The sequence below is a fragment of the Mustela putorius genome, unplaced genomic scaffold (genome assembly GCF_011764305.1).
Source record: "Mustela putorius furo isolate JIRA1106 unplaced genomic scaffold, ASM1176430v1.1 tig00537227_pilon_pilon_pilon, whole genome shotgun sequence".
In the NCBI taxonomy this organism is placed as follows: domain Eukaryota; kingdom Metazoa; phylum Chordata; class Mammalia; order Carnivora; family Mustelidae; genus Mustela; species Mustela putorius.
Genome location: NW_025422368.1, coordinates 10,664,487 through 10,678,385, shown reverse-complemented (window position 1 = coordinate 10,678,385; position 13,899 = coordinate 10,664,487). Strand labels below are relative to the sequence as shown.

Sequence of the window (13,899 nt, the reverse complement as noted above, 5' to 3'; positions counted from 1 at the left end):
TTCTTACACAAAACACAATATTATGGGGTTCATATTTTTTAAAGGTAGTGAAACAAAATATAACCGAATTACCACATATTATAAAATATGGATCACTTCCTTCTTATAAAAATTTAAGATCAGTTTTCCAGAATGAAAGAGATAAACACGTATAGATGCAAATCAATTCTATATTGGTTTCTTACTACAACATTAAAGAGAAAATCTGAGGATGTAAGTTATGACTTAATTTTGATTTTGATGCACACAACTACCGAATGTACATAAAATAACCATCACAGAATGAAACAGATACATCTAACAGCTTGCTGCATTTAAATGATTTTAAAATAAGTGCTTATAAAAAGTCAATTTTGGTATTTTGCTGCTTAGGAATGAAACAAATCACAAATATGTCTTTATGTTGATCTTCTTTGACAGGACTGGGAATTCCCACATTTTATGGGAGATGTTGATGTAAATCTTCCTGGATTACACACTCCCCACATGCAGTTCAAGATTCCTTTCTTCCAAAAGATCTTCAAGGAGGAATATCGTATTCACATAACAGGTATGCTGTAACTTTATTTTTTTTTAAGATTTTATTTATTTGACAGAGATCACAAGAAGGCAGAGAGGCAGGCAGAGAGAGAGAGAGAGGGAATCAGGCTCCCCGCTGAGCAGAGAGCCCGATGTGGGGCTTGATTCCAGGACCCCTCAATTCCTGCTGAGATTGGAAGAGTGGTACCCTAGAGTACCAATCAGACCCTATGCCTTTAGGGGTTAGGCCACTTCTCATTTGATCAAAACCTCCTTCTGTGGCAGAGCTCATGTTTCTCTCGGGTATGTCTCTTGCAGATCCTCAGACTGGTGAGGATCTTTCATTTGCAGAGATGCCCTTTTTTTGAAATGGCTCTGATATGATTTATCATAATATTCCTTCATGACATCTCAGTCATTCTCATCTGAAAAAGGTCTTCCTAAAGTTATGTTTTATACCTTTTTTCCCCTAACCAGAAGCAGACAGCCAAACGATCACATAAAGGATGGTGTTAGTTCCCAAGCTGTTCAAATGCACGAAGTGAATGTGTGCATGTGTTGTGTGTGTGTGTGTGTGTGTGTGTGTGTTAAGGACAATGGCTTAGGATCCCACACCTGCTAAAATAAAAACTGCTGAAGAAATCTGTGCTTACCCTACCGTCTGTGCTGCTGAGTAAAAATAGCCCAAGCACAGAAAACGTGAACATCTGAGTCCTGCAAAAAACCTTTGCTTCCCAACTTGAAGGCTGGTTTTCGCTTTGAGCATGAAGCGACCTTCCTAAATTGGAGAATGAGCTCATGAATAGGGAAGATGCAGCAGGTTTCTTTTCCTATTTAAAATGAATGAGACCCATCTATTAAATTCACTGGGTAAATCAATCAATTTGAGTTCAGGTCACATAGTGTGGTTTCAGAGTCCCCACTTAATCTCTGAAGCATGCTACCCTCTCGGACTTCTCAAACAGCTCTCACACACATGGCATCATCGTATCCCTCTGGGTGGGCTTTTGCCTGGACCATCTGTTCCTGCAATCAGCTCTTGTCCCAGGCCATCATGGCACTAATATTGTCTCTGAATGAATATCGGAACCCTCGTCAAAAATATACTGCTGCAGTGCACAGTATCAGGTTAAAGGGGGGCTGAATATTCCTATTCTGAATATTCAGAATAGGAACGCATTGGTAAGAAGAAAAAAAAAAAAACCCAAGCTATTAAAAATATTTAATTTGGGGCTATTTGGCAGGGCTTAGTCATATATGCTATCATTTATGGATAGGGACAGGTTCAGGTTCTGTGGTGCCCAGAGTTTACCCAAGTTGGAATGCTCTAAGAATATAAAAGCAAAATTATGACTAAAAATTATTTTAAGTGCCTTGGAAGAAGGACATGCTTACAGGAGTCCTTAAAGCTTCAGGGTAATTAGCTTTGAGATAAAGCCTCCTATGCAGTTGAGCTAAAACCTTTATTCTTACAAGTATTGTTTTCTAGAAACTTAAAAGGAAGAAGACTGGCTAAGTTCTTGTAATGGAGACTGCACATTAATAAAGTGTGTGAGAAGGTGGAAATATATTGTAGTTAAGGTTTTGATGCAGTGTTTGCCAAATGATGCTGATAATTATATCATTCAAGATACGTATCTATAGATTACACATGTTTGGGCCTGATTCCTAATAGCTCCAACTCAAGAAGTCTGGGCAGAGGCCAGGGAATGGGACTTTGGAAGAGCGCTCCCAGGTGATGGTTATTGGAAACTGCTCCTTGGTGCTGGAGAGCCACAGGGGAAGCCAATAGAGTACAGTGGGGCCATGGGGTGAAGAGTTCCACCATAAACAATTTAAACCCCATTTTGTGGTAGGATGATTGTGTGCCTCTCCAAATCCGTGTTAAAAAATTCTAGGAAAATGGTGGCAGGTTTGGAGGCTGAAGAAAGTCTGGACTGTTCCTCTCTCATTTTGTTCTGTTACTCTCTTAAGTCTGTTAATCCCTGAATATGTGGCTGGGGACACCCTCCAGTAGCAGCTAGTCTCCTGTGAATGGCCTCTTTATCTGACTTTGTAAGATAGTTGTTTCTGAGGAAACCTAGATAAAATTTCCAAAAGCATGGTACATGTTGCACTGTAATATGCTCAGTTGTCAGTAGCCTACAAATTTCCAAGTCACTTACAAACTCTGAACAAACTAACTTGACCAGCTCCTCCAAGTTCTGCTGCTTTTTGTGTGGAAACTCAATGCTTTTCTTGATGAGTAAATATAGTATTATCACTGGGTTATTAAGCATGAAACTCTTTATATTCATCAGTGGTTCTCAAATTTTAGTGTGTAGGAGAATCACCTGGAGAGTTTGTTAAAAAGATCCATTAGCCTCATCTCCAGAGCTGGATGCCTGAGATAGGAGGTGCAGCCTGGAGGCTGTGATCCAGGCTTCTCTTAAATGTTGCCAGTTGATGCCTCTGCATGCTTCCAGAGGACCTCTCTTTGAGAAACACTGCTGATGAGAAATACTTTCTACAGTCAAAATTCCTCTCATCCCAGCTTTTATGTTCATATGCAACTCAAAAATCAGAAGCCACAGGACAGAATGAAAATTCAAATAGAAATGAGGTGTTAGTGAGAAAGGCACAAGATAGAGTCCTGCTAGGAGATGGAAAGTCAGAGCTGGGACCAAGAAAAGAGGTCCCAAAGCAGAGTATTTCGGGAAGCATCTGGGTGACCACAGAGGAAGCCAGAGTCAGGGGTAGGAAGAGATCCTGTGGATCCCCAGACAGCTCCAACTGTCGCTTTCTCTGCCTGGGTTTGTTCTGTACTAGAAGGGTCTGTGCAAAGACTGGTAGGGCTTCCCCAATTCAAAATGGCCCCACCATGGCCTCAACTATCATTCCTCTGTGTTCTGGAAATAATAGTTCTGTGCATGCTGAGAAAATGGAAAATGGTGCCTGGATTTTAGCTCCAACACTGACTGTTGGTATGGCCCTTGTCAAGCTTCTTAACCTCTTAGAGGCTCAGTTCTCTCATCTGTTAAATGGGAACAGTAAGGTACTTGACCATGGGGTTGTGAAATTTAATATGTACAAGGCACTTAAAACACTGCCATTTGGTAAGCACTAGGTAAACTCTCACTACTTTTACCTGAAGCTTTTGCTCTCAGAGTCCTTCCAGAGTTTGTTTTCCTATTTAATTCAAAAATATTAGGTAGCCTAAGAAGGGGCTCTTTTATTATTTATCCACTATTCTGAATTCTCTACTGTTATCTACTGAGTCAAGAAGAAGGCTAAGAAAGGAAAAAAAAAAATCTCTCTTCCAGTGAAGAGCGCTGTATGTAGAGGGTTATCTGACACTGATGAGTTCCCATTGACATTTTAAAAATATTTAGGATTTGCGTATTTTCTAATCCTGATTCCATGCTAGTTTTATTTATGCATTTCAGAAATGACTTGAATTGTTGCATCTGTTTAGCTCATCTGGATCCCCCTTGACAGATGGTTTGCTGCAGTGTGTATGAGCTTTCATTTTATAAGCTGGGTTGCAGCTTATAAAAATAAATCATCTCTATCCAAGGGTGTGTTAAAATATTTTTTTTCTGGGAATTTTGACTTCAGTAACAAAGGGGATAAATTGTTAATGATTAGGTCACATCGGTGCTTTTAGCCCAAGCTCATTGTTCTTCTCTTAAACATAAATGCTAAATGTAACCATGTAATTATCTCCTCTGGCCTCTTCCCTTTTACCTATAAGGTGAGTGCAAGAATGGATTCAAAATGTGATGTACTAAGTCTCTGGAGGCGAGAGAGGAATGGCCTCTCAATTCACTCTCGGAAGCTCCTCTGAGTCCTATTAATGCCAATCCCGGTGGAAGCTCTGCCATCTGTCATCCCAGCCAGACAAAGGAAGTGTCCCATTGGTGGCCATCATCTGAGTAAATTAGGAGGGGGTTGGGGGAAAGGCCAGAAGGAAGGCCTGTGCATCTGTGAGGAGAGAACTCACACTGTTGGCACGATGATGCCCACGGGAACCCTTTCGGCAAAAATGGAAAATGTAGAAGTAAACAAACCTCCATTGCGTCTGTGTTCTATTTCAGTTTCCTGAGTGGTGTGAGGACACAGGTGCTTTACAATGGCAAGAGTGTGGAAAATAATGAATAAAACCCTCCGTTTTATTTTCATAGGTGTATGATTTCTGGCAAATGAGTTCCCAGAGATTGTTTTTTAAAGAGCTCTCCTGTGCCAGTCGGATCGTGGGAAGTGCTGGGGAGGGCAGACCAGTGGTTCATCCAGAATATTCTGTCCGACAAAATTAACAAGGGGCTTGTTAAACAGGGAAGTATGATGCATCCTGCTCACTGTGACAATCTCCAAAGATCATGAATTTATCCAAAGTACACAAAGACCTCTTGCTTTTCTCTCAGTTGTGAATTTTTCTAAACCTTTCCTGAAGCAGTTTCTATTTTCAACACATTTATACAGCTCTAAGAGTTAACTATGTTTATTTCTACACGAAGCAGCAATTCCCCATATTTGATTTGTCCAGAACTATTCTTCTTCAAGGCCATGGATGCTTTGCCTGAAGGCTGTCAGCCCTTTCTGTCCCTGGTCTGTCATGTACAACACTGAGGTGTCCTGTCTTCATTTGTGCATATAAGAGTATTTTTGTTATAAAACTCACACTCTTCAGGAGTAGTCTTTACAGCTAGAAGAAAGACTTGAAATATATAATGAATTACAATCTTTAAGATATGAACATTTTCTATTCCAAATTTTCCAGATTATATCTGATTTTAGCAGTATCCTAAAATTCACCAGGTCACTGTGACACATTTGATTTGGAACACTATAACTTCTTATTTGTCTGGACACATTATCTCAGCATTTGCCTATTGGTTAATGGACATTTTCTGCATTAATACGATCTGGGGAATACAGAAATAAACAAGATACAATTCCTAATCTCAAGAAAGTCAGAGTCTAACAGCATAATCACCTAATTCAGTATAATCCCATGGCTTTCCCCTCTCCTTGTATCATCGCCAGTTTCTACCCCTACTCATCATGTTGGATTATGTCCCACTTAAGAAATGACAATGACAAGAGAGGCACTTAGAGGAGGTATATTCATTTGCTTTTAAGTCTTAAGATGAAGCTTTACTAACTCAAATAGCTCCTATTAATTCATAAATTTTTTAGTAAGTATCTTCAATTTACTAAATGTTCTCCTTATGACCCAAGCACTAATGTGGCTTCCAGATATCCCTAAATTACCTAGGGGTTACTTGAAGAGATGCTAACTTGGTGAGCCCTGTTTTCACTGCTCATGTCTGGAATGAAAAGACATTGAATATGGCCAAGAAGCCTGTTAGAGCAAACGGTTATTTCTGTAATTATCTAACATTTATCTATTTCAAGGATGTGTTTGCTTGCGGTCCCATAATGAATATTAAAAGGCTTTGTGTATTAAAAGATACATTTCATGTATCTGCAACAGAGGCCAGAGTCTGGCCAAGCGGTGGCACTAATTCAGTAGGAAGGTGCCCACAGCACAATTCAATCTCAATGCTAACTGGCAACCCTACTGGGTTAAATAAAATTATAACTGCAAATCTGAATAATGAGAGGCTTCTTATATGATGGGACTATCAGTACTTTATACTCTTTTATCCTTAGTTGAAAAAATTATATTTTCCCCCAAATTGTTGTCATTTCCTATGCTAAGTGATGGTGATATTTAAAGAAGAATCCTTTTAAAACCAACTAGCCCAGGATCTATAATCTCCCACAATGTAAAAACATAAAATTACCATTATAATATCATTTTTGACAATCAATAGGATTCATTAAAGGCACAAAATACAAGAGAGAGGTAATCCCACCAACACCATGCAGTGATTTCTCATTAAGGGAGACAGTGAGCTATTTCAACAAGGAGATTAATAGAAATAATGTATGGATTCTTACCCTCCCTTCTTGCTGATTTACATTATGCTATGTAGTTGAAACAACAGGAGGAAATGCAAAATCTCTCCTGTGATTAATGCTGAAATACTAAACCTCTTGTTATGGTTGATTGTACATTCACAACAACACACTGGGGAAATGGCAAGAGAGCATTTCTGTTCTTTTCCTTTTTGTGTCTGATATCCGTTCCATGTGGGTTGTTTCAGGGACTCAAAATTATTTTTTATGGAAAACAGTGTTTCTCAGAATATACAATTTTTAAAGGAAAGCTTTCTCTGCATGAAAATTGTGTATTCCATCTTTTTTGCCCTAATGGTGAGATTTCCTGGCTCACCATAAAACGTTAAGTTTTAGGTGATGTTTATCTCACTGGATTCACCAAAGAGATTTTTAGGGCTGGGGAGAAACCTGAAAGATCGATAGCTCAAACCCCTCACTTGATAAACGAGAACAGTGACACTGAGTTGTCTCCCATGATTTCGCTTTCCAGTTTGCCACATCTCATAGGGCAAAAGTAATTTTTTAAAGAGGAGAAAGCATTACAAAATTAACAGAACACTGTGTGGAAAAATAGAAGGAAGGATATTAGCTAAAGATGAACATCATTCCTCTGTGCAAATGCATAAACGGGCCAGCAGTTTATGTCATGTGGGCTAGAAACAATCAAAAAGTAAGAAGAGCCATTTCTTCCGCATTTTACTAGCTTCAAGTTTCAGCTGACTAGCTTTGACAGGGGAGTGGGAGGGGTATAGACAGTGCCTCATCCACAGAAGAAAAGAAATAGGATGTCAGTAGCGAACGTGCCTAACTCTGTCCTCTCCCCTCTGCACTTTCCACCCTGACCTGGCCTTGTCTGTGGAGGGGACACTATTGAAGACACTATTACCTGTACTTTAGCTTCAAAATCTATGTATATAATAAATGACCTATTCTCAGGATCATTCTCCTGCAAGTTGTAGACAAATTACCAATTGCTAAGAATTTTCTTTCTTTCTTTTTTTTTTTTTTTAAGATTTTATCTATTTATTTGACAGAGAGAGATCACAAGTAGGCAGAGAGGTAGGCAGAGAGAGGGGGGGAAGCAGGCTCCCCGCCGAGCAGAGAGCCCAATGCGGGGCTCAATCCCAGGACCCTGAGGCCACGAACCAAGCTGAAAGAGAGGCTCAGCCCACTGAGCCACCCAAGCGCCCCTGCTAAGAATTTTCAATGTGTTAAATGTGCTGATTCACAAAGCATGTTTACATGTAACTACACGCTGTGTCCTCTTAGATAACTGGTTCAGTTATATCTATCCAGCAATGTCAGTGCTCAGTGATTCCTGCTATTTTATCCAAAGTGAGACACTTGATCACTTTTAGGATATATCTTTGTTATACGTATGGTGACTAACACAACAATTAAAAAAAAAAAAAAAAACCTTACATGTTCTTCTCTCCCTATCACCAAGATCCTATATTAACTGAAGACACAGAAGAAATAAATTAAAGAAATAATACTTTTTTGGGCAAACTTCATATATTTTAGAGAACTTATTCAAATGTAACTTCTCATTTTATCCTCACAATCATCCTTTGAGGTAGTTATGTTGATATTATTCTCTATTTCACTGCATAAAAAATTGAATTCACATAGCTAATAGGGGTATAAGGATTTGGGGGAAGAGGACAGAATCATAGAACGAGAAGTCATCTGGTTCAGTTTCCTCAATTTGAAAATAAAACTACTGAGGTCTGGAGAGGTTGAACAGGTAACTCAAGGTTGTATTATTTAACTTGAGTGTCAGGATGAGATTCATCTGCTGATTTCTAGTCTGCAGTTTTTTGTGACTGTGATTCTCCCTCTCCCAGATCGGTAAAGATGTGTCAGAGAGGGGAGAAGATACCCAATAACTGACGTCCAGCAACACTTTTTAAATTTGCTCTTCTTCCATCTCATCTAAATATCCAGACTCCAGGTCATGTGAGAATAACATAAAGTGACTCTTTAGTGTTAACATGTAGTGGTCAAACTCACTCAGCACCATTCAACTTGTGGGAGGAAAATAATACATAAAGTTTGAGGAAGAGGTCCTCCTATCCTCAGGGTTTCTTTTTAATTTATTCAGTGTACATTCACTGCAGTTCTTATACTCTGATTTTCTTTTTTCCTTGTCTGTCAACATTCTCTAAGCATCTGTTCCCACCAGAACAGCACCTTACTCCAAGCTCACTGAGCATTCCTTTCTTCTCCCTGATTCTGTGATGCTGCTTATCACGGTTTCTGATACCGGGTTACCCTAGATACAGGGACCCCTTTATGAGGGACTGCCCTATTCATGAGTTAATAAAAGTGACCTAGAGAGTACGGGTTTCTCCGAGGGACCTTTGTGAGTCAGGAAGGCGATGGTCGGTCATACAGATTCAAGGACAGTCTGGCTTCACAGCACATGCAGTTTATAGCAAGATGAAAAGTATGAATCTCCTGCAACAGGGAAGCACCTGAAGCCCTCTCTCAGGTTGCTTTCCATCATGGAAGCTACCAACTCTTACCTCCTTAAGACTGGATGGGAATCTCAGAACTTTTTCAATTCACTTGTCTCTCGTTCCTCTCCTGCTTTCTCTTCCTACAGTATTCTCCATTATTTTCTCTCTCTCCTTTCACCCCGTTCATATCACCTCATCTTTTCCCATATGCTGTTTTATCTGCAGCATAATAAAAATGCAAACTGAAAGAAATGCACTATTTTCCAGACTGTTCTCTATCCTTTTCTTTCAGGGACCAAATGAATTGCTACTCCCTCCAAAATCCTTCCTGCAGATACTTCGACGGCCCTCAGTTTTTATTCCGTTTCCCCAACATCTTTGGTGTTTATAGTTCATATCACTCACCTGGCACCTCTTCACTGTGGCCTCTTTTTATCATTTATCTGTTGATGCTCTGTTCTGTTTCCCCAACAAGACTATGAATTCTTCCCTGGAAGGCAGAAAGGTTTGTGCTCAGCAGCTACTAAGGCATCCCACAACAGAGACTAATATGAGCACAATAAATGTTCGATAATGATGCTCTCCTTTATGTTTGACTGAATTTCTCTGGCTTGAGCATTCTTTACTTCTTTTATGGTTGATGCTTAGTAAGAGTCTGTTTTAGTTTTGGATATGACTCCAGGAGAGCAGGAGTGGTTAGAACTTAACAGTGCCAGATGTTATAGTTTATCATATATGGAAACAACATTCCCAGTGTTTCAACTTACCTTCTAGAGAGATATGTGAAATAAATCATGCCAGCAAGAGTTTCCTCTACAAAGATTGTAATAATTGTAGGGTTGACAATTTCAGGACAGGCAGAGTCATAATTTCCAGTCAGCGAGTTTACATAAATTCTCCTGATGAAGAAGAATGGTACCTTCCCAAGCAAATGCATTATCATGGCTTAGGCAAGGCTTTGATGTTAATAATAGTAACAATTACTGAGTTTCTTTTATGTACCAGGCACTCTGTTTAGCATCTAATAATCTTACAAAATACTAACACTAATAGCTTTAATAAGTATAGTATTTTCTGCATGTAAATAAACTGAGGTTTAGGAAATTTAAACAACTAACCCAAGATCACAAAACTAGTAAATTTTGGAGCCAGGATTAAAACTCTTCAGTTTTGTATATAGTAGCAATGTAAATGTGTAAAAATGATGATAAAACACTTTCCTAAACTCTTCACAAAGTTATATTTTTATATAGCTATACATTGTTAGAATACATATTGCAGAATTCATTTTTACCATTCTTGGTTTAAGAAGTTTGCCCAAGATTCTCTCTCTCTCGTTTGAATACAAAATAAAATAATTTTGACATTATATATATACATACATATATGTATATATGTATATGTATGTATGTATATATATGTATGTATGTATATATATATATATATATATATATAATATTTATAACTAAGCTTTTAGAACCTGTTATATGTATCACCTAATTTGCTATAGCAAACCTCTGAGGTGAGTACTACTATGTTATGATACACTTGATACTGTAAAGTTTGCAATAAATTGTGTTTATAAGAAAAATTATGATGGAATCTAGTATCCCTTGAAAGTTTCCCCACAGTCTTTTCATTTGCAGATGTAAATTTATTTTAAAATTCATCATCATTAGATAATATGTCTCTAAACAATGTCTTATTTGTATGAAAATTTTAAATACAACAAAGAAATTATAGTAGTTTAACAACCTCTCCCAATCCTGTCTTCTAAAGCAGTTTGTCAGCTTCGGTTGTATTTATATGTCTGATAAATGGATTCTGTTCAATGAGAATTTAATGTAATTATTTTAAAGTCTTGAATGCTCAAGAATTATTGATCTGAATCACATCAACTAATGGTTTAATCAACAGGTCACCTACAAACAACAATGTGAATTCAATTGATATATTTGCAGTATTTGCACTGTAAAATGATTTATTTTTTGCCTACACATAATTATAAAACTGTAAGAGATGTTCAATCATATGTTAGACTTGTCTGTGAAAGTCATTAGAACTTTGTTTTTAAACATTAACTGAAATGTTCTAGAGAATAATCTATATGGAATCAAATTTGAGTATAGCTGTGGTGCCTATCAAACAAGGAGGCTTAATCTAGTTAGTGTATGTAGCATCAATTATTGACTCTAGGTCCCACAGTCACATTTTCATGTGTCTAGAATACAATCAGGAAATATCTTTTGCCAATTCACTTAATGGCACCATAGCCATCTTGAAAAATTGCTAACAGGCCTAAAATGTTAACAATTTATACTTGTATGCCATTGTCTCCATTTTATTGGAGAAAGCCCTATTGCAATTTTATAGGTCTTTGACTAATATGAAGTATTTCTTTTTCTTTTTTTAATGCAGGTAAATGGTTTAACTATGGAATTATCTTTCTTGTCTTGATTTTGGATCTTAATATGTGGAAGAACCAGATATTTTATAAGCCTCACGAATATGGACAGTACATTGGCCCAGGGCAGAAGATATATACAGTGAAAGACTCAGAAAGTTTAAAGGATTTGAACAGAACCAAACTTTCATGGGAATGGAGGTCCAATCACACTAACCCTCAGACTAATAAGACATATGTTGAGGGAGATATGTTCTTACACAGCAGGTTCATAGGGGCTAGCCTTGATGTCAAGTGTCTAGCTTTTGTTCCAAGTTTGATAGCTTTTGTGTGGTTTGGATTCTTCATTTGGTTCTTTGGACGGTTTCTGAAAAATGAGCAAGGCATGGAGAATCAAGACAAAACTTACACTCGCATGAAAAGAAAATCACCATCAGAACATAGCAAGGACATGGGATTCACTCGAGAAAACACACAGGCCTCAGTGGAAGACCCACTGAATGACCCTCCCTTGGTCTGCATCAGGTCCGACTTCAACGAGATTGTCTACAAGTCTTCCCAGCTCACGTCAGAAAACTTAAGCTCGCACTTGAATGAATCTACCAGTGCAACAGAAGCTGATCCAGACCCAACGACTTCGAAAAGTACACCTACGAACTAGATTCACTTACTTGGAAATAGCACAAAAAGCAACCTTGAGTATAACTTTAAAAAAGTTAGTCTTTCCTTTTGTAAATGTAAAGTTTACGTAGTGTTAGGTGAAGAAACACAAACAATGCCACAACGGTGCTCAACATGCTTTTTCTAGGACTCATTGTTTTCTATTTGTATTATAATACACGTGCCTACTTATATCTAACAGTCCTCTAGAGATTGCTTTTCACAATTGCACAAGCTATTTACTGACTTTACAGCATAGTAGAAGATTAGCTGATTACCCGTGTATCTGATGTTCAACCATAGTGGTGCCTTGAGACAATAAACTGTTTTTAACTGTACCAGAACTGAAGTGTCGAACAGTCCTCAAACCTACTTCACATGGGGTTTTTTGTATACAATTACTTTGATCTACACTTGATGTCTTAGCAGAAAACAGATATAGCCAAGACATGGCTTAGGAAGTATCTCTTGTTTCCTATTCAGCAGTGGAGTTTGTGACTTTGACAGTGGGATTGCATAGAGGCCTGGTGATTACCTTTGAATTTGTTTTGGCTATCTGCCAAATACAAATACTGATTCAAAATTCAGTACTAGGAGAACGATAATCCAGCATGGGTCACTAGTTGTGAAATGTGGCTTTCTCCAACCAGTAATTGCAATTAGATGATAATACCTAATTATGTTTTCCTAATTAAAGATAAATTGCTACTTGATTAAAAATCCTGCCCTTCACCTATGAGAACAAAGGTTAAGAGGCACAGTTGGGTGAACTCTCAAATTTATTGGCATTTACACAAAGCACTAGAAAACCAAGGAACTAAAGTTTTAATCATGTGAGGGTTGTACAGCCTACTATCTACAATATTTGTACATCTTTCTGTAAATATGGCTCTGGACAAGGAAAATTGAAAAACATATGCCAACCCTGAATAAGGGAACTCCTCTAAAAGTCATGCAGCAGAACCTTGTGAGGTAGAAAAAGATGTGCATGAAACAATCTATTCAGTAGCTTGTTTTGTGTGTGCATTTTTTGTTTTTTTTTTAAGAATTAAACATCATACATTAATAAATACAAATTATATATCAGTAATTATGTGATGTAGTTTTTTGTTTGTAATAAAGGGATTCACTTGTATCTTAGTTTAACAGTGGCTCACTTAATTTTTTTTTTAACTTGATGCCAGTTGAGTTAAAAAATGGAATATACCCAATGTGCTTTTAATTTTGTTCCATAAATTGTGATTACATGTTCATGAGTGGTTAAGGGGAGAACATTTTAAGGCAAAATTATTTTTCTGTCATATACTGACATAGCTGTGTTTTGTCTCTATGATTTTTAAAATACCTGTTTTGATCTGCTTTTAAGCTTGCAGCATGCTGAATTTAGCATGCATAACAGAAATATGCATTTATCTGTCACTTGAGAGCCAGCTTTAATAAACATCTTCCTACAACTGTTTACTAAGCAATTGGAACCATGCCCCTGCTGTTTCTTTTACCTTTAATAGCCATGCCTGGTGCTGCTTAGAATCATAAATATCTCTGACACTAAAGATGCAGAGCTCAAGCTCAGCATGGTAACCTTTTGACCACACTGTCCCAAGAAACTTACCATGCTATTGCTTATATATGGTAACATTGGGCATTACCAAATTTGCATAGTATAAAACATTCAACTATTTTTTTAAATTTTATTTATTTGACAGAGAGAAAGAGAGCAAGATCACAAGTAGGCAGAGAGGCAGGCAGATGGGCAGGGAAAAGTAGGCTCCCTGCTGAGCAGAGATTCCTCATGTCGGACTCAGTCCCAGGACCCTGAGACCATGACCTGAGCCAAAGGCAGAGGCTTAACCCACTGAGCCACCCAGGTGCCCCAAAACATTCAACTTTTGACTCTAGGACAAGTAA

At 37.9% G+C, this 13,899-nt stretch overlaps 1 protein-coding gene across 2 annotated transcripts in view; it reads left to right on the top strand.

Moving 5' to 3' along the window:
- Positions 1 to 13,077, top strand: part of TMEM117 (transmembrane protein 117) — a 475,005-nt gene extending 461,928 nt beyond the window's left edge. For both annotated transcript variants that reach the window (XM_045073000.1, XM_045073001.1), the window contains 2 exons: positions 421 to 550; positions 11,346 to 13,077. In XM_045073000.1, coding sequence (XP_044928935.1) covers positions 421 to 550; positions 11,346 to 11,992 — 777 coding nt within the window. In that variant the 3' untranslated portion in view covers positions 11,993 to 13,077. The remainder of the gene's footprint in view (positions 1 to 420; positions 551 to 11,345) is intronic.
- The last annotated feature ends 822 nt before the right edge of the window (positions 13,078 to 13,899 follow it).